The sequence below is a fragment of the Onychostoma macrolepis genome, chromosome 23, assembly GCF_012432095.1.
Source record: "Onychostoma macrolepis isolate SWU-2019 chromosome 23, ASM1243209v1, whole genome shotgun sequence".
Lineage (NCBI taxonomy): Eukaryota > Metazoa > Chordata > Actinopteri > Cypriniformes > Cyprinidae > Onychostoma > Onychostoma macrolepis.
In genome coordinates, this window is record NC_081177.1 from 3230696 (window position 1) to 3253115 (window position 22420).

At 34.8% G+C, this 22420-nt stretch overlaps 1 protein-coding gene across 4 annotated transcripts in view; it reads right to left on the reverse strand.

Annotated features, from left to right (window-relative positions):
- The window catches only part of LOC131532061 (cyclin-dependent kinase-like 5), a 62146-nt gene that overhangs the window by 11191 nt on the left and 28535 nt on the right, over nt 1-22420 (reverse strand). For 3 of the 4 annotated variants that reach the window (XM_058763399.1, XM_058763401.1, XM_058763398.1), the window contains exons 4-14: nt 16211-16256; nt 14805-14941; nt 14595-14715; nt 13255-13314; nt 12767-12857; nt 11776-11965; nt 11609-11689; nt 8693-8856; nt 1512-2547; nt 716-817; nt 360-465 (exon numbers count right to left, since the gene is read on the reverse strand). In XM_058763399.1, the coding sequence (XP_058619382.1) occupies nt 360-465; nt 716-817; nt 1512-2547; nt 8693-8856; nt 11609-11689; nt 11776-11965; nt 12767-12857; nt 13255-13314; nt 14595-14715; nt 14805-14941; nt 16211-16256 (2134 nt within the window). The remainder of the gene's footprint in view (nt 1-359; nt 466-715; nt 818-1511; nt 2548-8692; nt 8857-11608; nt 11690-11775; nt 11966-12766; nt 12858-13254; nt 13315-14594; nt 14716-14804; nt 14942-16210; nt 16257-22420) is intronic. The other variant, XM_058763400.1, reaches the window with a different exon arrangement.

Genomic DNA, 22420 nt, shown 5'->3' on the forward strand with positions numbered 1-22420 from the left:
TTGTTGTTGTTGTTTTATTATTTATTATGCATGCACTACAGTTAGAGGAACAGTTTTCAATTGCATTTTTTACTAAATAAATTAGACAATATAGAAATAAAATAAAACAAAATAATAAAATTTAATAAATTATAATTATATTAAATTATAATTATATTTAAATAAATTAAAGTAACAAAATATCTGTAGTATTATGACAATAAGAATTAGTATATATTATGATAACGCATTACTTTATTGTTTGCCTGCGAAGAACAATCTGATGGCATGCACATTTCTTGTAGTTTGTCACTTTAAACTCTGTCTATATCATGTGTTAAAATCAGAAGCATCATGTGCATAAGCGTGATGTCACTGACCCCTGTAGAAGCTCCCGACCCGTCGCGGCACTGAGTCGCTGTACATCATGCGGTTCTCTTTGGCCGATCCGCTGTCATCGGTGAGCTGCTCGTGATAAACGCCTCCCTGCAGCATCAACATTAGTCAAAGACGCTTTCCAGCTGAAAAAGTGCTGTATGTAACACTGAGGACATTATTTATCATGAACAGTGACAATTTCCCCTGTGTGTAAACTCCAAACAGAAGAAAACACAACCGAAATGCCTCCATCTGAATGACAGAGCAAAGCAAACAGAGAAATGGGCAGCAGAAGAGGAGTGTTAAGAGAAGGAGGTATAGAGACAGTGAAAGAGAGGGAAAGCAGGATGGTGCGGACCTCGCTCTTTTGCCGCGGTGCGTGAAAGGCAGTGGTGTTGTCCCGTGTGGACTCCCGGATTAAAGGTCGCGTGTGACTGACCTCTGCGGCCGCGGGGTCGCTCTGTTTATGGAGAGATGAGAGCAGGTGAAGCACAAAGCGCCCGCAGACATTCATACAAACACCCTGTTACAAACCCTAGTGAGCTGCCTACCTAGACAACACACTCAGACATCATAGATAGATAGATAGATAGATAGATAGATAGATAGATAGATAGATAGATAGATAGATAGATAGATAGATAGATAGATAGATAGATAGATAGATAGAATTCACTCCCATCAACCGAAAGGGAGGAAATATTTTAATTCTAAATTTTGTAGGATGTTGCCTTAGAAGCTAGCAGCCTATGTAGACAATAGACACTGAGGCAGCTTATTAAGGTTTGGAACGGAGCCTAATATTTACAAGCCACACGTCCAGACTTCATCCAGACCTGGGATGGGCCACTCCAGTCCTGGAGGACTACTGTCATGCAGAGTTTAGCTCCAACCTTGACCAAACACCCCTGCCTGCAATTTTCAACCTGCAAACTTGAAGACTTCGGATGGATTTTTCAGGTCTGACTGATTAGGGATGGAGCTAAACTCTGCTGGACAGGCCCTTCAGGACCAGAGCTGTCCACTCCTGATCCAGACCCACCACTGGACCAACTCTACACACTTCACAAACACTCACAGGCATCAGAAAGCATGCTGCAATGCTCTGCGCTAGCAAATCACTAAAGAAAGTGAAAGAGGTCTCAAGGACTGACCCTGATGTCGTCTAATCCTGCGTCCCGCGACACGGCGCTGCCCATGTGTCTCGGCAGGGTCCGATGCTGTAGCTGAGGGGTCAGGAGCTGTAGACTGCTGGCTCTCGTGGGAATCCCTTGCCCCACTGCCAATCCGCCCGCCTCACCCCCGTGGGGTCGCCCCCGTTCCCTCCGCACGTACATGGAGTGCCTATGCGGCCTCTGCTGGGAGGAAAACGGGCTAGTGTAGCCCACGCCATAGGGGAACTCATGGGGCGCCGAAAGAGTCAGTCCCCCAATGGGATCGAGCGGATCGACAGAGTTTCCGTCACTCTTTTGCCTTGATGAGGAGCGGCGGGTGGACGGCTCAGCCGTGCTTCCGTCCCGTTCCATTTTGCTGCGACGCCCCACTGCGGGACTGTGTCCAGAACGCTCCCCGTGTTGCAGGGATGGGCTGCCCGGCGCCGGCAAGTTCAGGTTCATGTTGAGGTCCAAGCAGCTGCTGGGGAAGTAGCGCGGAGAGCCAGCAGGGTCATCTGGATGCAGTCGCATGTCGCTGAGGTTGCTCACGGATTTGGCATCGCTAAGCACTCCGTGACTCTTGGACAAACTCAGGTACGAAGACGACCCCTTTCCGCCCGACGACGCGGTGGACTCACCGTAACCATGGCGGCTCTGTTTCTCCCGTTCCCCCGTCAACGTGCTGGTCTTGCCCTCCACAAAGGAATGGCGGTTCTGGGTGCGAGGCGTGTTGGATTTCAGGTATTTGGGCACCGGCCCGTCCGCCGGTTTGCCAAAGTCAAAATCGCCCACTTTGGATTTGGCCTCTTTGGCGTGCTGTAGGCTGGCCAGGTCTTTACCGCATGACGCCGAGCGGTTGAGCGGCTGAAAGGATTTGGGGTGCATCACCGGACTCAGGCTGTTGGCAGACGGTACCGACCCATTCAGGAATGCCTCGGTGCTGGATGGGTGGAGCTCATCGTGCCCATGACGGGGCAGACTGGAGCAGTCACGGCTGTTTGAGCGATGGTGACTTGAACTCTTGACCACATGACCCCTAAAGACCCATTAAAAAATTAAAGCATGCAAACCTAGGTGATTTCATGCAACACTGAGGAAAACTGTTTTTTATCTATCTATCTGCATTTGGTGCACCGTATTTTTTTTTTTTTATGGAATACCTGATGACGTACTAAATGTAGCAAAATTTGTAGTATTCAACGAGCAAATTATGTAATATTCTATATCCCATAATGCAACGTACTCAAATTGACATTTTATTCATTTTACTTGACCTTTACTTGCAGAATGGTGAATCTAAATGAAATAAGACTCTTTATTTGCTGCCAAAAGCTAAAAATTGTACACAAGAGAAGCCGATTAGACATCCAGAAGAGACAGACGGCAGCACGTAAGTGTTGCAATACTTGGTCGTAGATCTGTTGTTTAAATTATTTACTTGCTGCTAGGAAGGAATACTTCGTTTCCTACCTATTTCTATTCTGCATTTTCATTGAGGTTTATATTTTTGATTGCACTTACTGGTAATTATAATTATTTGCACCTCGGCTAAGAAGGAGCCTGTGTCATTTGCATTGCTCCCTGCAAGCGAAGTGTTAGTTTCGTCTTGAGCTATTTGCACTAGGCTATTGGCTGGGCTAATCAGAAGCCAGCCACAGCTGTTTTCACTCTAGTCTCTTAGACTGTGTATTTATTTGATGTCCGAGCGCTGACGGAAGCGCTCAGCCTCCTCGTGTGAAGACAGATGAGTGTAAAGGCCAACGACTTTTTCCTGTGCGACTTTAACCGAGCAACGAAACCGACCAACACACTTGCGTATCATTTCTATCTTCCCTCACACACTCTCCTTTCCTATCCTCTTTCCTTCTACCTCTATCATGTGTTTCCAAACCATTCCGGTTTTCTCTCAAACACGCTCTAACATCACACGCAGACGGCAATGTAATCTTGCTAACCTGCGTCCTATCTCTACATCTTCTACTGCACCTCTTTCTTTCTCTGTGGGTCTCTGGAATTGTCAGTCAGTTGTCAGAAAAGCAGACTTCATTTCTGCTTTTTCTTTACAATCCACACTCAGCATCTTGGGCTTGACTGAGACCTGGATTCGTCCAGAAGACTCAGCAACCCCAGCTGCTCTCTCTAACAATTTCTCTTTCTCTCACACCCCACGTCAAGTTGGCCGGAGTGGGGGCACTGGTCTGCTCATTTCAAACAATTGGAAATACTCAACCCACCCTCCCCTATGCAATTACAACTCATTAGAATCTCATGCCATTACTGTAACTGCTCCTATAAAACTCCAGATTGTGGTAATTTACCGCACCCCTGGCCAAAATCTAGGCACCTTCCTAGAGGAGCTGGACGGGCTGCTGTCCTCCTTCATGGAGGATGGCACTACACTCTTAGGTGACTTCAACATTCATCTAGACAAGACTTATGCTACAGACTTCCATTCACTCCTAGCTTCATTTGATCTCAAACGCCATACTAGCACACACAAATCAGGCAACCAACTTGATGTAATTTACACACGCATTTGTACTGCAAATAACATTTTGGTACAACCACTACATATCTCTGACCATTTCTTCATTACATTTACATTACACTTGGCCACCCGTGTGCCACCAACCCCTTTACCGGTTACTTTTAGATGAAACCTACGCTCCCTTTCTCCCTCCCATCTTTCCTCTGTAGTATCCTCCTCTCTTCCCTCACCTAACCATTTCTCATCTCTGGATGTGAATACAGCTACTGACACTGTATGCTCTACTTTAACCTCTTGTCTAGACGACATTTGTCCTCTCTCCTCCAGGCCAGCACGGGCTGCCCCTTCTAACCCCTGGTTATCCGATGTTCTTTGTGAGCATCGGAACAAAATCGAACAATCCGTCAGAGCTGAGTAGGTATCATTCTTTGCTCTCATCTTTCTCTGCTTAAGTCCACACTGCCAAAACCTCACATTTCCACAACAAGATCAACAGCGCTCCAGACATGCGTAATCTCTTCAGAACATTTAATTCTCTCCTCTGTCCCCCTCTACCACCTCCCACCACTTCTATAACAGCTGATGATGTTGCCACTTTTTTCACAGACAAAACTAGAACAATCAGTAGTCAGTTAGTAGTCAGTTCTCAGCTCCACACACACAGGACCTCCAACCAACCACATCCACTGCTAATACTCCCATCTTCTCCAGCCATCCTACAACATGTCCTCTAGACCCAATCCCCTCACACCTTCTCCAAGCAATCTCTCCCACACTCTTACCGGCGCTCACACACATCATCAACACATCCCTCCTCACAGGCATTTTCCCCACTGCCTTCAAGCAGGCTCGGGTAACCCCACTGCTCAAAAAACCTACATTAAAAACTTCTCTGATAGAAAACTACAGACCTGTCTCTCTCCTTCCATTCATAGTGAAAACACTCGAACGAGTTGTCTTCAACCAGGTATCATTGTTTCTTTCACAGAACGAGAAACTGGACGCTAAACAGTCAGGTTTCAGGAGTGGCCATTCAACTGAGACTGCGCTACTCTCGGTCACTGAAGCCCTGCGAATTGCAAAAGCCGATTCCAAACCATTAGTCCTCATTCTGCTGGATCTATCTGCAGCTTTCGACACTGTCAATCATCAGATCCTCCTGTCCACCCTCTCATCACTGGGCATCTCTGGCATTCCACTTCGCTGGTTTGAATCCTATCTCACTGGTAGGTCTTTCAGGGTGGCCTGGGGAGGAGAGGTATCCAAAGCACATCAACTAGTCACTGGGGTTCCTCAGGGATCGGTTCTTGGACCCCTCCTCTTCTCCACATACACTACATCACTGGGTCCCATCACACAGGCACATGGCTTCTCCTACCATTGCTATGCTGATGACACGCAGCTCTATCTCTCTTTTCAACCAGATGATCCAACAGTAGCTGCACGGATCTCAGGCTACCTGGCGGACATATCGGCATGGATGAAAGAAGGATGTTTCTTGTCTTCCCTGCCACTCCAACTCTACAGCATGATTTCACCATCCAGATACGTACTTCTACAATTACCCCATCAACTTCGGTCAGAAATCTCTGTGTAATCTTTGATTGGAGACACTTAATTTCTAGCGATTATCGCCGATTTGATTGCACAGATAATATTTAAACTAAACTGAGCTAGACAATGACAACTCTGAATTCAATAATGAAATGCCTTTAACTGAAAATTGAGTGTTTAATCTTATCATTATACATTACTGACACTCTATCCTCTAATTTGATACTGTTAAGTGCTTTGACACAATCTGTATTGTTAAAAGTGCTATATAAATAAAGGTGACTTGACTTGACTTGACTTGATGACCAGCTGACCTTCAAAGAGCACATTGCAAAGACTGCTCGATCTTGCAGGTTTGCACTACACAACATCAGACAGATCAGGCCCTTTCTGACGGAGCATGCTGCACAACTTCTTGTCCAGGCTCTTGTCATTTCTAGGCTGGACTACTGCAATGCTCTTCTGGCCGGACTTCCATCAAACACAGTCAAACCTCTACAAATGATTCAGAATGCAGCGGCACGACTGGTCTTCAACGAGCCCAAAAGAGCCCATATTACACCTCTCTTTATATCCTTGCACTGGCTACCGGTTGCAGCTCGCATCAAGTTCAAGTCATTAATGCTTGCATATAGAACAACCACAGTCTCAGCACCCACCTACTTCCACTCACTATTACGAATCTACATCCACTCCAGAAGTCTGAGATCTGCTAGTAGGGGTGGGCGACATGGCAAAAATATCATATCACAATTTTTTTTAGAAATATCACAATTTCACGATTTTATCACGATTATTTGTCATGTTGGTTTTACTATTTTGTCTGAGCAGTGCAGCCTAAATAATTTCCCTATTATAAAGACAAAGCCTTTCAAGGTAACAAAATATAAAAAAGAATGGTGGATATTTAGGTCAAAGTGGGCAATGATAAAAATATTTGTCATTATTTTATCTTTGTTATTAAAAATAAGAACAAAGATACACATTACAAATACACATAATATACAAATAAAACAAACAGTGCTTTATTTTCAGGTACAATGGGTGTATTCAAGTTAAGTTAAGTTAAGCAGGAGCATTCAAGAAATTGAATGAACAAATATAAAAATAAAACACTTTATAGATTGAAGCAACTGTATTGATTTCATCTGTCTGTCAATTCTGGCATAGTGTTTTATTTTTATACCATCATTTACTCACTCAAAATTAGTTTTAAACCTGAACGAGTTTCTTTCTTCTGCTGAAAATAAATGCTATTTTGAAGAACAAACAGTTGCTGGTCTACAGTGTCTTCCATAGTATTTTTTCCCTTCTATCAAATTCAATGTGGACCAGCAACTGTTTGGTTACCCATATTCTTCAAAATATCTTATTTTGTGTTCAGCACAAGAAATAAATTAATACAGGTTTGGGACAACATGTGAGTGAGTAAATAATGACAGAAATGTAATTTTAGGGTGAACTATCTCTTTAATTACAGTCGGCAGCATGTTTAGTTCTGTCCCTTTAAGACCTGTACGCATCTAATATACAGACACGCATCCGTTTTTCTCTCAACTGTTTACTTTCATTTTAGACATAACCAGCTGAGTCTATATGTAAACCTAGTGTGTTTTGACAGTATAAGCGCAAAAGATAACTTAGTTCAGTAATCAGGCACTGTTTAATAGGCTTTTTAGTTTGCGCGTTTCAGGTGTGCGGGCTCAGAAAAAGCGCACGTCAGACGAGAGTATGAATGAAACGTTAAACCGGCAAGGCTTTAAAACACATGCAAATAATGTACTTTTGTGATTGCGAATAAGTGCAGTGTCCCCGTGAGAGTAACTCTACCGCAGAGTTAACACTGATGTGAATGTATGTGGCGTTGTACAGTAAGTTATATTGATACGGCGGCGCCAGAACAGTAAATTTATAGAATGTACGCTGGAGCACGATACTACAATATTCTTCAAAAGCAGATCGTGGAGACATTTTTATCATCCACGATCAAAAATCGTCATATTGCACACACCTATCTGCTAGTGAGCGACGCCTCGTGGTACCATCACAGAGAGGCTCAAAATCACTCTCCAGAACATTCTCGTTCAACATTCCTGGCTGGTGGAATGATCTTCCCACCCCTATCCGGGATGCTGGATCCCTGTCAATCTTCAAGCAACAACTGAAAACTCATCTCTTTTGACACTACTTGACTTCATCCTAAACATCCAAAAAAAAGAAAGAAGAAAAAACCCTTTATCTTTATCTATTCCTTCCCTTGCTAGCTTGTACTTATTTGAACAATGCCTGAGACTTGGTGTTGCGAGCACTTCCTCTGTCTGACTGCCTCTTCAAGATGAATCACTTTATGTATTCCCCAATTGTAAGTCGCTTTAGATAAAAGCGTCTGCAAAATTACTAAATGTAAATATAAAACTGGATTAAAAATGTAAAATTAACTATTTTCCACTTGTAAATCTAATAAGATCATGTCACCAAAAATAGCATACTACTATTTTAAATATTGCATACTTAACCAGACAATTAGCCAGTATACAGTAAGTACCCTAGTTTTCCATTCCAAGCACAGCCCATCACTGTAAGATTGGCTGCATCCGAAAACTTAGGCAGCTGCCTTGCTGCCTTATGAGGCAATAACTTTGCAGGCAGCGTTTATGCACGAAGGCACCACACAAAACTAATTTCGGACAGGCTTCTGAGGCAGCGTAACGGTTTAACGATCTACAACAAAATAGAATGAGTTTTGGTAATAACTAAACGAATATTTAATTACTATAATACTCATTTGTCGCTAGAAATAACATCAAAAGTGCAAAAAGTTAATCAGAAATATACATTTACACACAAACTAACCACCAAACGCAACTTCCAGCCGCCATCTTTTTTTTTTTAGCTCAACCGTCTCGGAATGGAACGCACAGGATTGTGGGATATCAAAGGCAGGGAAGGATACATCTATGCTGCCTTCAAAAATTGATCAGATGAAGGCATCTCAGGGGACAGGAAGTGAAGCTAACTTTGGATTCGGACGTGCCTTGATGCCTTCCTACCTTGGAATGCTGCCTCCGAAGGCAGCATTTTTCAATTTTCGGATGCAGCCATTGACTCTTCTCAGTCTGATTTCATTACTCCTCCTGACCTGCTGGGGGCGCCGTTGTCCAGGAGCGGTTTCCTCTTGGAGGAGCGGACGGGTGTGGGTGTGAGCGGGCCGGGTCGCTCCGTCAGGCGCTGAGTCTGGAAGGCGTGGTGGTTCAGACTCTGTTCAGTCAGATAGCGCTCATTCGGGTTTAACAACAACAGGTTCTGAAAATACAAACCACAATGACATGGATAATCCTGGTCTCAACCATTTGATCCTATGAAAACATTTCACAGTGAAATTGAAAGAAGAGATGTTTTCCATTGTAGCATTCTTTTCATGAAAACTAAGCACATTTCTTTAATTCTGATTATTATAATGAATTGAACATTCTTACTTACAGTACCTTCCTATACAATTTTCTGTGTACTGTACTATATTTTAGAATATACATATATACTATCTTATAGAAATATATAATTCTTATAGTAAAATATAATTATCTTACATTTTATTATAAATTCAATTAAAACATTTAATTAATATGAATTAAATTACAACTGCTACATGATATATAAATACTTACATATTATTATATACTATATTATATACTATAAATTAAACTTTTGTTGAATTATTTTGTGCTCTACATCTATCCATCTATCTATCTATCTATCTATCTATCTATCTATCTATCTATCTATCTATCTATCTATCGGTGTGTGTGTGTGTGTTATCTAACATTATATATTAAATTAACATGTAATTTATATAATTAATTGCAGTACAACAACTTCTACATGACATATAAATACTTTGTAAACATAAATATATATTTTGTTAAATTACATTGTGTGTGTGTGTCTATATATATATATATATATATAAAATGTATATATATACATACACATACATATATACTGTATAATGGATAAAAAAAAATTATGGTAAAAATAATGTTTTTTTGCATTGCATTGCATGTGATGTTGCAAAACACGTCATGGTCCTAAAAGTGAGCTTTACCGTTTTTATGCAAAATACATATTCATTTTTTTTCCTTCTTTTGATTTTTGTGGTGAAAAACGACTTGAAAATCATTTTGACAGATTTCATGAGATTCACCCAACGAATATCTATTAATATCCGACTGCCAGAGGAAACAAGCTTCAACAAGCCCATCACACCAGAACACCGTTAGCATTAATTACCACAATGTCCTACACTTCATTTATTGGGGATTTATTTCAGGCATGATTCATGCTTTAATAAAACAACATGAAAGACGCTTGTTCTTTAATAAGAACAAGCGTCCTGTTGGAGTTTTCCGGAGGATACTTTCAGTGTCAGGATTATTAGCAGCAGGAGAGTTACCGCTACAGAAATAAGGAAACCACCACGATGCAAATATAATTAGCGCACAATTATGGCGGTGATGATACGACACCTTCACCTAATGAAGCGCCGTGAGTCACGCTCATTAGCATAAACACGGACCAGCTGCGCTAACCGCTAACAAACACAGCAACACGCTGACTATTAAACTTACAGAGAGTGAAAAGACACACAAACAGGTGTAGTATGTAGGCTACACAGACTGACTCAGTCCTCAGGTAAAGACTAATGAAGTGCAAGCGTAATGGAAACCCAGTGTTTGAGATGAACGAAGCTGCGTTATTCACACAAACCCGCGTCACAGGTGAACAAAAGACAAGAGAAGGGAAGGTCAGGCTCGTTTAGATCTGTGTGGGGGACGGATGACAAACACAAAACACTAATTAGGTTCATTATTTAATATTTCATACTGCTTTGGAACGTGAAGGTTACAGAAAAACTGACTAATTTCTCTCCCTTTCAGTCTGTTTATAATACCATTACCATTCCATGTGATGAACACACACACACACACACACACACACACAATCCCCTCCAATTATTACACCAATCCAAACCTGATACACACACACGTACACAGCTATAGTATACAGATGAGGACATATTATACACCGCTATTGTTTTATATAAAGCAAGTATGAATCATGACAAACTAACCAAATCTAAAGATAACCATCTACTTTTATATTATGTATTACATTATATTATGTTGTTATATTTATTATGTTAATCATAATTACATTTAATTTTAACTATATATATATAAAAAAAAATCTATTTTATAACGGATTTACATTTTTTTTTAAAAATAATATTTTAGATTTTTTTCTTCATGTTTTATGTTATATAATTTTATATAATAATTTTATTTAGATTGTTGTTTTATTTTATACTTTTGCTATTTTAAATTATTTTATATTATTTTATAATTATTATAATATTTATTAATATATTTAATTGTTTATTTGTATAAAAGTTATTATGTTTTTATATTATGTTCTTTATATATAAACAGTATTATAAACAAATTAATTTATTTTACATCTTATATTAAATTTTTACATATTTTAATTATATTATATTGTTTATTAATAAAAAGTTATTTTTGTATTTCTTAAGTATACTTCATATTTTTATTTCTACATTTTATATTTTTAAATTTTATATTAATGTTTTTGTTTATCATATGATTTATTCATTATATTCATTATAAAATATATAAAAAGTAAAATAAATTTTTCTATTCAATAATTTATTTAAATTTGTTTTTAACTTTTGTTGTAATTATATATTTTATACTAATTTATTTTATCATATATTATGTTGTCACATTTACTATATTAATTTTAATTTCATATAATTATATACACACATTATATTCTATAATTTTATCATTTGCACTTATTTTTAACTATATTTTTATCTTTTATATATTTTTTTTTATAATTTCCTAAAAATGTTTTTCCAATTCAGGATGCCCTCAAACGGAGACTGTGTCGGATTGATCTCACTCCTGAGGACAAGTTTGTCCTGAAACTCAAACACACACACACACACACACACACACACACACACATCTCTTACCTTCATGAGGTCAAGCAGGACTGGACTGATGATTCCCAGATATCGTCGTTCCAGAGTCTGCGGATGGTTGACCGAGGGAAACTGCACACAGATAGCACACACTGATGAATTGGTCACAGTAAGAACAGGAACAGGTGATTTGAGTAGAGACGGACAGACAGACTGACCCGTAGCCCGTGGAAGCGTGGGTTGTTGTAGAAGAGCTTCATCTGTTCGGGCGGCAGGGGCCCCAGGACCTTCTGGATGGTGAAGAGCTGGTCAATCTCACTCTCGCCCGGAAACAAAGGCTGACCGTCGCTCAGCTCGCCCAGAATACACCCCACCGACCACATGTCCACCGCCTTTCCGTACGGAGCCCTGACAGAGACACACTGATTATCAGAACAAATACCAAAGACAATCAGCTCGCATTCAGCGAATCTGTGAAACCTGCCAAGAGCATGATCAGGGCATACTTAATTATATACATATTATGTGATGTTATGTGTATTGATTATATTAATTAAACAATGAAATAATTCATAATTGAAATTAAACAATTAAATAATTGACATTTAACGCTGAAAAAAAAAAAATTGAAATAAATGATATAATATAAATTGTATTTTAATCTATTTTAACTATATTTTAAATATCTATTATTTTTATATTGTTGCATAAAGTTATATTACTTATGTTTTATTATTATGTTATGTTGTTAGAGTTAAATTATATTATAGTTGTTATTATATATATATATATATATATATATATATATATATGTAGTTATATGCATAGTTATATATATTAAGTTATATTATTCACATATTTTGTGATGTTATGTTGTTTATTAATTACATTAATTCTAATTAACATTTAATGCTTTAATATTTATATATTGTAACTTATTTAAATTTTATTTCTTATTAACTATATTTCATATTATTTTAATGTTGTTTTATATGCTCATAGTACTTTTACTTTATTATATTATTATGTTATGTTGTTTTATTTATTAATTCATAAAATTTTCATATACATATATTTAAGACATTTTTTTTTTTTTTTTACATTTTAACATAGATATAGATATAAAATATTAATTAAAATAAAATATAATTATTAACATTTTATTTTTATTAGTGCAGTTCTCCTGCGGTGATACGGACACACACTCACCCCAGCAGCAGCTCCGGGGATCGGTACCATCTAGTCGCCACATACTCAGTGTAGTTCGCATCGGTGCTTTCAGAGAGATCCCGCGCAAAACCTGCCAGAGAAACAGACCTCACATTTACATCAACGTGATTGATCAAGCATGTTAAAGAAATAACTGAGACATAAACGAATCTTATAGGTGATTTTTCTGTCTTATGTGAGGATTTTAGGAGGACAGAAGACTTGCATTTCCCAATCAAAACAATGGCAGTTGTTTCCAGCAGAATGGAGCACAGACAGACAGACTGAGCGTCTCACAGCGAGGGTGGAGTGAGAGACAGACAGACAGACAGACCACCTGCTGTCACACACACACACACACACACACACACACACACACACAGTCTAATACAGGTCAGTATGAGAATTCGGATTCGCATGCGCATTGGACAATCCAGACAGAAGCCCAGTGATTGGTGCTTCTCGATCACATGACTACAGAAACTCACCGAAGTCACACAGTTTGAGCACGTCGTCGGAGCTGATGAGCAGATTCTCCGGCTTGATATCTAGAAAGCCAGAGAGACAGATCAATCCAGCATGCATGTGTAATGTGTGTCCGTGGACACATATTTAATGGACAGTTCAGAGGGCAATGATTCATATTAAATAGTATAATTAAAATATATTTTATTAAAATAAAATAAATAATTGATTTTATTTTTATATCAGAATATACTTAATTTTATTTTTTATTTATATATAATTTAATATTGTTAAAATGTAATTAAAAATAAATAAAATACAATAAATTTTTGTCGCAAAACAATAATAATATAATTAAAAATAATTAAATTAAATTAAAAAATAATAAAAATAAATTATATTTTAATAAAAGGTGGTCTCACATCTCAGTGGATGAAGATTGATTAAACAGTATATTTAAAAATCCATTTAAATAAAATAAAAAATACAACAAATGAATACTATAATTTACATTTTAATCAATTAATAAAATAAAAACATTTTAATCAAATGAAATAAATACATTTTAATAATTTATTTTATTACAGGTGGTCTCACACCTTGGTGGACAATGATTTAAATTAAATATTATAATTAAAATACATTTCAATAAAATAAAATAAAAAATGTAAAGAAATTATATTTTATTACAATAAAACAAAATTAATTTTATTACAGGTGGTCTAACATCTTTCTGGACGATTATTAAAATCATTTTAATCATCAAATTTTAATAAAATAAAACTCAAAAATATTTAGAACCATTTATATTATTTTTTAATTATTAATTATTATTATTGAATTTATTAATGATTAAAATACAATTAAATAATACAAATTGTTTAAAAATGTGACCCTGGACCACAAAAGCAGTCTTAAGTCGCTGGGGTATATTTGTAGCAATAGCCAAAAATACATTGTATGGGTCAAAATTATCGATTTTTCTTTTATGCCAAAAATCATTAGGATATTAAAATAAGATCATGTTCCATGAAGATATTTTGTAAATTTCTTACCGTAAATGTATCAAAACTTAATTTTTGATTAGTAATATGCATTGCTAAGAATTCATTTGGACAACTTTAAAGGCGATTTTCTCAATATTTAGATTTATTTGCACCCTCAGATTCCAGATTTTCAAATAGTTGTATCTCAGTCAAATATTGTCCGATCCAAACAAACCATACATCAATGGAAAGCTTATTTATTCAGCTTTTGTATTATTGACACTTAAGACTGGTTTTGTCGTCCAGGGTCACATATAAGGTGATTCTGTTTTTATTTTCTTCGAGTATAACTGATTTTCTGGCAGGTGTTCAGTGACCTCTGTGGACGATGTTGTTCTTATGGCACCAGTGGATGGCTTTGATCAGCTGGTAGATGTAGATCCGGACCTTCTCCGGCAGAGCTCCGTTTGGCATGTCCTCCAGCAGCTCCAGCATGTTCTGTCGCACAAAACACACACAATCATCTCAACAAAACCCATCAGGAGAACACGGACTGAACATCTCAGCGCTCTCCGTCTCCATCTCACCTTCTCCACGTACTCAAACACCAGGTACAGCTTCCCTCGCTGCCGAAACGCCTCCTTCAGCTCCACGATGTTCTCCTGCTTCAGCGTGCGGAGCATCTTCAGCTCACGCATGGTCGTCTCCTTCACCTCCTCATTTTCTGAGCAGAGAGCCACAAGAAGTAAACATGCATTACTCTTTATATTTAATTAAACAGAAATATAACAACAAAAAATGAAACAAGAAACGAATTTGTGACTTTCAATTTAAAAAAGAACAATTAGTTTTTTTGTTTTTTTCAGTTGTAACACAATGTAAAACATTACTTAAATGTAACTAGTTATTTTTGTATTATGAGTTGGCTTTTATTTACTATTTACAGATTTTGTATTTATTTAATTTTTACAATTTTTGATTGACAATTTTTTTTTTTTGTTTTAGTTTTAGGTTCTAATTTATTTAAAAGTTAGTAATTTTAGTGCTTCAACTTAAAATGTAAATGCACTTCAAGTATTTCTACTGTAGTTTTTCCATCTAATATTTATATTATAATTTATTGTATTTTATTTCATTTTTATTTGAGTTAATTTAGTATTATTTATATACTACTTATAGCTTTTATTAATATTTTGAATTTGATTTGATTTTATATTTTCAGGTTTCATTTTAATTTTCATATTTTTAATATGTTTTAATTGTCATATTTATAAAATTGGTCAAGTTTAATATATTTTTTATTTGTTTTAGTTTTAATTAATTTACAGTTAGTAATTTTAGTGCTTTAACTTAAATGTCTTTTACTTGTTTCTAATATAGTTTTGCACCCAATATTTATATTATTCTTTATTTTATTTTATTTCAGCTTTATTTCAGTTAACAAAAATGATTTTAATAATTTCAGTTTTAGCATTGGAACAGAGTACAAAGACAAAGAGGTGTGTATATGGATGTTTATGCAAATTAAAGTATTAATTAAAAAATTAATTTTTCTTATTTCCGATATGGAATGTTTATAAAACAAATGCTCTTCTGTAAAGTTGTAATTATTTTTTAAAGCCTATTTTATGTATATTAATTTCTAATTATAATTTGATGTTAAATGTATATAATGTTTATATTATTATTATTATTAATATTCTGATATAGAACAGTTTGCAATTTAAAAAAATGCATATTTTATGCATATTAATTTCTACAATTTGTTATTAAATTAAATTAAATAATGTATATATATATAATATTTATAACGCTCTTCTATAAATTTGATCTTCAGATTAATACGACATTAATGCGCTTACAGTATCTATCATTACTGGAACCTTATTAATATTCATGAGCTGCATCATGCCGTTGGTTTGGTTGTGTGTTGTGTTTAGAGTAAATCAGATCAGATGAAGGACTCGCGTTCAATACAGAGCAGGAGACTCACCTTCACTGTCCTTAAACTTCTTAATGGCCACGACTTCATTAGTCTCCTGCAACACAGAAACACAACTGAACAATTACCAGCCAGAAATACTGACTTATTCTGTGTGTTTTTTCTTCAAATATATGTGCATTTTTGTCCTCATGACAAGGAATATTTCACATGTACACTACACACTGGAAGGTTTGTAGTCAGTAAGACTGTTTTTTGGAAAAAAAATTCATCAAGGACGCATTAAATTGATCAAAAGTGGCAGTAAATACATTTATAATGTTTCAAAAGATTTCTATTTCAAATAAATGCTGTTCTTTTGAACTTTCTATTCATCTGTGAATCCTGAAAAATCAAATGCATCACAAAAAATATTGTACAGCACTACTGTTTTCAACATTAATAATAATCAGAAATGTTTCTTGAGCTGCAAATCAGCATATTAGAATGATTTCTGAAGATCATGTGACACTGAAGACTGCAGTAATGATGCTGAAAATACAGCTGCGCATCACAGAAATGAATTACAGTTTAACAGATATTCACATAGAAAACAACACATTTTGAATTGTAATATATTTGACAATTTAATAAATGCAGCCTTGGCGAGCAGAAGAGACTGCTTTCCTCAAACTTTTCTAACGCTAAACAACTTGGGTAAAAACAAGCTTCACGACAGATGTTTTTATTATTAGCCGGTGAACCGCTCACGTCACTGACGTCGCTGACAGTCTTTTGTTCAGCCGTATTCCTAATAAATGTGGAGCAGATGGTTGGCAAACATATGGAGACCAACTCAGTACTCAGCAAAGCCCTTTTTACTCACATTACTCTTGGCGAGTGTTTTGGACCGCGTGTGTGTGTTTGAGGGGAACTAAAGGACTCTCTCACACACACACACACACACTCTCTCTCTCTGGCCTATTTTACACTCTGGGTGTCTCTGTATCCTCCCAGCATCCTTCAGTGCTCCAGATTCACGCTTTACAGAAAAACAGACCCTTACAGATCCAGCCGACGCCACACGGTTGTGTGTGTGTTCATACGTGTGTGTTTGCTCCCACAGGCTTTGTGCTTGTTTATGTTGAACACAAACTCATCACAGGTGCTGCAAACGCTGACGACGGCACGTTAATTAACCTCACACACTCACCTCAAACAAACACACACACGCACACAGAATAGCATACGACATCTGTGTTTCTGCAGTATATAGTGTGCAAACTGGGAATAGTATGCAAATACACTACTATATTTGGTAAAATGTGTTCATAATCAGGTGACACTGCACCATATCCCACAATGCAATGTGCTCGTCTCGACCTTCTTCCAGATGGACGAATGCACTAGAAACTACTTTAGTTTTATTCGTATTCTGAATTATTTTTAATTTTTCAGATTTTGTTTCAATTGTAAATTTTAGTTAAAGTTTTAGTCATTTTGTTTTTAGCACACCAAGTTAAACTGACTGAAATAAAATAAATTAAATTTTTTATTATTTTAATATTACAAGTAATATATTTAATATATTGACTTTTTAGATTGTTTTTTTTTATATATTCTTTAATATTTTATTGTTTTACAATTAAAGCATTTTATTTCAAGCATCATTTTTTTTTATGTTTATAGTTTTAGTTAACTAGTTAACTGTTCAAAAGTTGTTGTTTTTTTATTTTAAATGTTTTGAAAAGTCTCTTCTGCTCACCAAGGATGCATTTATTTTATCAAAAATACTGCAAAAACAGTAAAAATGTTGAAAAATTATTATAATTTAAAACAACTGTTTTCTATGTGAATATATTGTAAAATGTAATTTATTCCTGATCAAAACTGTATTTTCAGCATCATTCCACAGATGTGATGCAGGTCAAAGGTCACAGGTGTTTGAGTGATTGACAGCTCCTCAGTGACCTCTGACCCCTGCCTCACCTCTGTCAGATCCTGCATCTGTGTTTCTGTCAAACTTAAAAAAAAAAAAAAAAAAAGACCTGAAAAAGCAGCATGAAGGCATCAAACATTTGAGGCTCCTTCATAACAGCATACAGGAGGATTTGAGTGGATTATTAAAGACTAACGGGATGAACTCAGCCCAGCATGAGTCTATGAAGAGACACACACATAACAGGAAGTTGAAATGAGGACAGAAGAACAGAGGAAACACAGGAAGCGCATGCAAAACACGGCAAAACAAAACACTCACCAAATAAGAAGAGGATGGGAATGTTTGTGTGTAATGAAAGCCATTTGCACACGTACACAGATATTACATTTACATACATTTACATGAAAGACGCTCAGAATATAAACACCTTGCAATAGAGTTCACAAATGGCAATATTCATATTCGAGGAGCTGTTACAAAAATGGACAGCTGGAAAAAAAAATAAAATGAAGCAGCAAAACAAAAATGCTGTGAAAAATACAAAACCATTTATACTAAATAAATCGATATCTCTGAAAAGATTGCATACTTCAGTGAAATCAAAATGCACTTGTTCATTCACACACTTAATGCAAAACATATGCAAAATATCAAGCATATTTGCCAGTTCCAGACAAACAAACTACAAGACTATATCTTCTTGCTGATTGATTAGAATAAAAAAACAGCAATTTTTTCTCCTAATAGGATTCGTGAAACTAATTTTTCATGACTGAGATGCAGTGACTTTCATTTGTGTTATTTTAGTATCATTGATACACTAGTGTAGTGTTTGTTAATATTTTGAATTAGATTTTATTTTGATCATTTCTTTAATTGTAGTTAAAGTTTTAGTAATTTTTTATTAGTTGGGTTTTTTTAAGTTTGTATTACAAAATACACCACTTATCTAAATTACTGCCATAAACGAAGGCATTTTCAACAAAACAAAACAAAACAAAACAAAACAAAACAAAACAAAACAAAACAAAACAAAACAAAACAAAACAAAATAAAATAAAATAAAATAAAATAAAATAAAATAAAATAAAATAAAATAAAATAAAATAAAATAAAATAGCTGTTCACAAAAATAAAAATATGGCATTTACTATGAAATAAAATAAAAACAAACAAGTAAATAAATAAATAAATTTATTAATTTATTCATTCTGCTGCTCATAAAATAAAAATAAGGCACTTAGTATGAAATAAAATAAAAACTACAAAACAAATAAAAATAAATTCTGCTCTTTATAAAATAGAAATAAGGCCCTTAAAATAAAAATGAACGAATGAATGAACGAATGAATGAATGAATGAATTCATTCTGCTGTTCATAAAACATCAATAGGGCACTTGTTATAAATAATTTAAAAACTTCAAAATTGTCTAATTCTGCTATTCATAAAATAAACTTACTATGAAATAAAATAAAAAATACAAATAAATAAGTTAATCAATTATTTTATTCGTACAATAAAATAAGGCACTTAACAAAATAAAAACTACAAAAATAAATAAGTAAATAAATTCTGCTGTTTATAAAATAGAAATAAGGCCCTTAAAAGATAAAAACTAACTAATGAAATAAATAATTCTGCTGTGCTGCTTGTGTTTGCGTGTGATAAGAAGAAGGACCGGGGCGCCGGAGCTGAACTAGTTTATCTGAGAGCGCACACAGACTCCAGATCCTGAAGCCTGAAGGGTCTGGAGCTCCAGAAGCGCCGCAGGCTCTTATTAAAGCTCAAACACTCGCTGAGCAAACCTACAGGCCACACAACGGGAATCAGCATGTCATGCATATTCATAGCTCACACACACGCCGGCTCCTGATTGGCCGAGCCAAACGAGATGAAAACAATCCCAACAATGAGAGAGACGCTATTTTCATCTCTCCAATGAGCTTCAGTAAGAAAGAGAGAGAGATATTCGCCGGTTCATTAGACCAGGTGAGGTCAGAGGTCAGATAACGAGTTTCTTTCTCTCAAGTGACTGCTCGACTCCTCCGTGCTGATCATCTCAAGCTCAGCCTAATAAACACTTACTGAAGACAAATCTGACATCGAGCCCACAAACATTATTAAATCAAAGCCTTGCATGCTTCTAATTCACCTTTATTTGCATTATGCATCAGTAAAGTTTAATGTACAAGGTTTTCTGTTGTTTCTTCATCACATAAAAATGACAGCTTTATATTGTTAAACAGATGCAAAGGAGCACAAAACCAAACACAGTTCATTATGCAAATATATTCATGTTATGAAACTGCTGTCAGTCAGATTTCTGAATGCTAATTGTATTCAGTTGGAATGTTTCAAATTTTAATTGTGCATTACTTTTAAGACAAAAAAAGTCAAAAAAAAATTATATTGCTATCGCAATACAATAAATAAAACAAAACAATGATCGTTTTAATAACAAGCAATAGAAGTTTTTTTTTTGTCTTAAAAAAGTTATATTATTATATTACATTATAATTATTATTATTACTACTACTACTGTTGTTGTTGCTGCTGTTATAAATAATAACATTTTAAATATTTAATACATATTTTAATAATTTTAATATAGTAAATATTCAAATATATCAAAAATAAGAAATATTACAATTGTAATATTCACTATAAAATATTTAATAAAATTATTTAATAAAAATAATAACAAAAATAAATATTAATATAAAATAAATAAAAAATATTTAACTTACATTTAAAAAAAACAATTAAAATACATAGTATATTAAAGACAAAAATATACAAAATAATGTCTGAATTAGGACTGCATGTTTTGGGGAAACACATGGTGTTTTTGTCTGATAAAAAAGTGATTCAAAAGGTGATTTAATAATAATAATAATAATAATAATAATAAATAAAAATGTAAAAATAATAATAATAATAATATTTTTTAGTAATCACTCAAATTTTTATAGTGAATATTAAAATAGAAATATTTCTTATTTTGTTTAATATAATAATAACAATAACAAAAATAACAACAACAATAATTATTATTACTTCTACAAAATAAAAATAAACAAAACAATAATTATTACTATTGTAATATTCACTGTAAAATAAAAAAAATTGGTATTTAATAAAAATATAATAATAATTATTATTATTACTTCTACTTCTAGAAAATATAAATATTAAACAAAATGAGAAATATTACTATTGTAATATACACTGTAAAACAAAAAATGAGTATTTAAAAAAAATTAAAAAAGTAAATACTCCTGCTACTAATAGCAGTTTAATACAGGTTTGAGCTGAATATTGGATATTTGTTCAGTGTGAGAGAGCGGCTCATGAATAAGCGTGATCTGTGGAGTCTGTCCCTGAAACTCAACAGCAGCCGCAGAGGTCAGAGGTCACACGGGTTCATCAGTGAGCCACATTCCTCTGAGATCTGCAAACACTGAATCTGATCAATGATTTAACCGCTGTGGGATTGAGTTCAGACACACACACACGTTACGAAATCTTTCACGATCACAACCTATTTCACTTCATAAGTGTCTGAGCAGTGTTATTTTAGTATCAGTGAGATACTATTGTTTATTCATATTTTTATTAGTTATTATTTATTAGTATTTTTATTATTGAATTGTAGGTAAAGTTTTTGGTAATTTTGCTTTTTTTTGTCATTTGTGTTTGTTTTACTTTTTCTTCTTACATATTTGTTTTTTGGTAACAATTTACTTAAAGCCTTATATATATAATGAATTATAAAAGTATCTGTAATGCATTAAGTATGCCTTGTAATGCACCTTATGATGCACTGAATGATGTATTGTAACCACAACTGCAATATATTATAATACTTATCTATTAATTGTTACACCTATACAAAGTATAATGCATCAAAACGCACGACAAGCAAACCTTCAAATATTATAATGCATTTTAAATTTGGTTACAATTATTTATGCAAATATATAATGCAATAAAAAGCATTACAAACTACATTATGAATATTTTTTAAAATGCATTATACATGAAGACTTTAAGTGTTTTGTTTTGTTTGTTTTTTTATTTAAAAAAAGTATTTTATTCATCTTTATTTCAGATTCCGTTTTAATTATTTTATTACTTCAAGTTAACTAAATGAAAATGAGAAATCTTGCTGACTAGCTGAACTTAAATAGGTTTAATTTTCCAAAATATTGTATTGTTATTTCTGTTTAAGTTCATTTTATTTCAAATAACAGTTTTCTGGTTTTAGTTTTAGTTAACTATAATAACCCTGATTTTAAATTCTCCAAAAAACACAGAGTTTCATTACATTTTAAATAA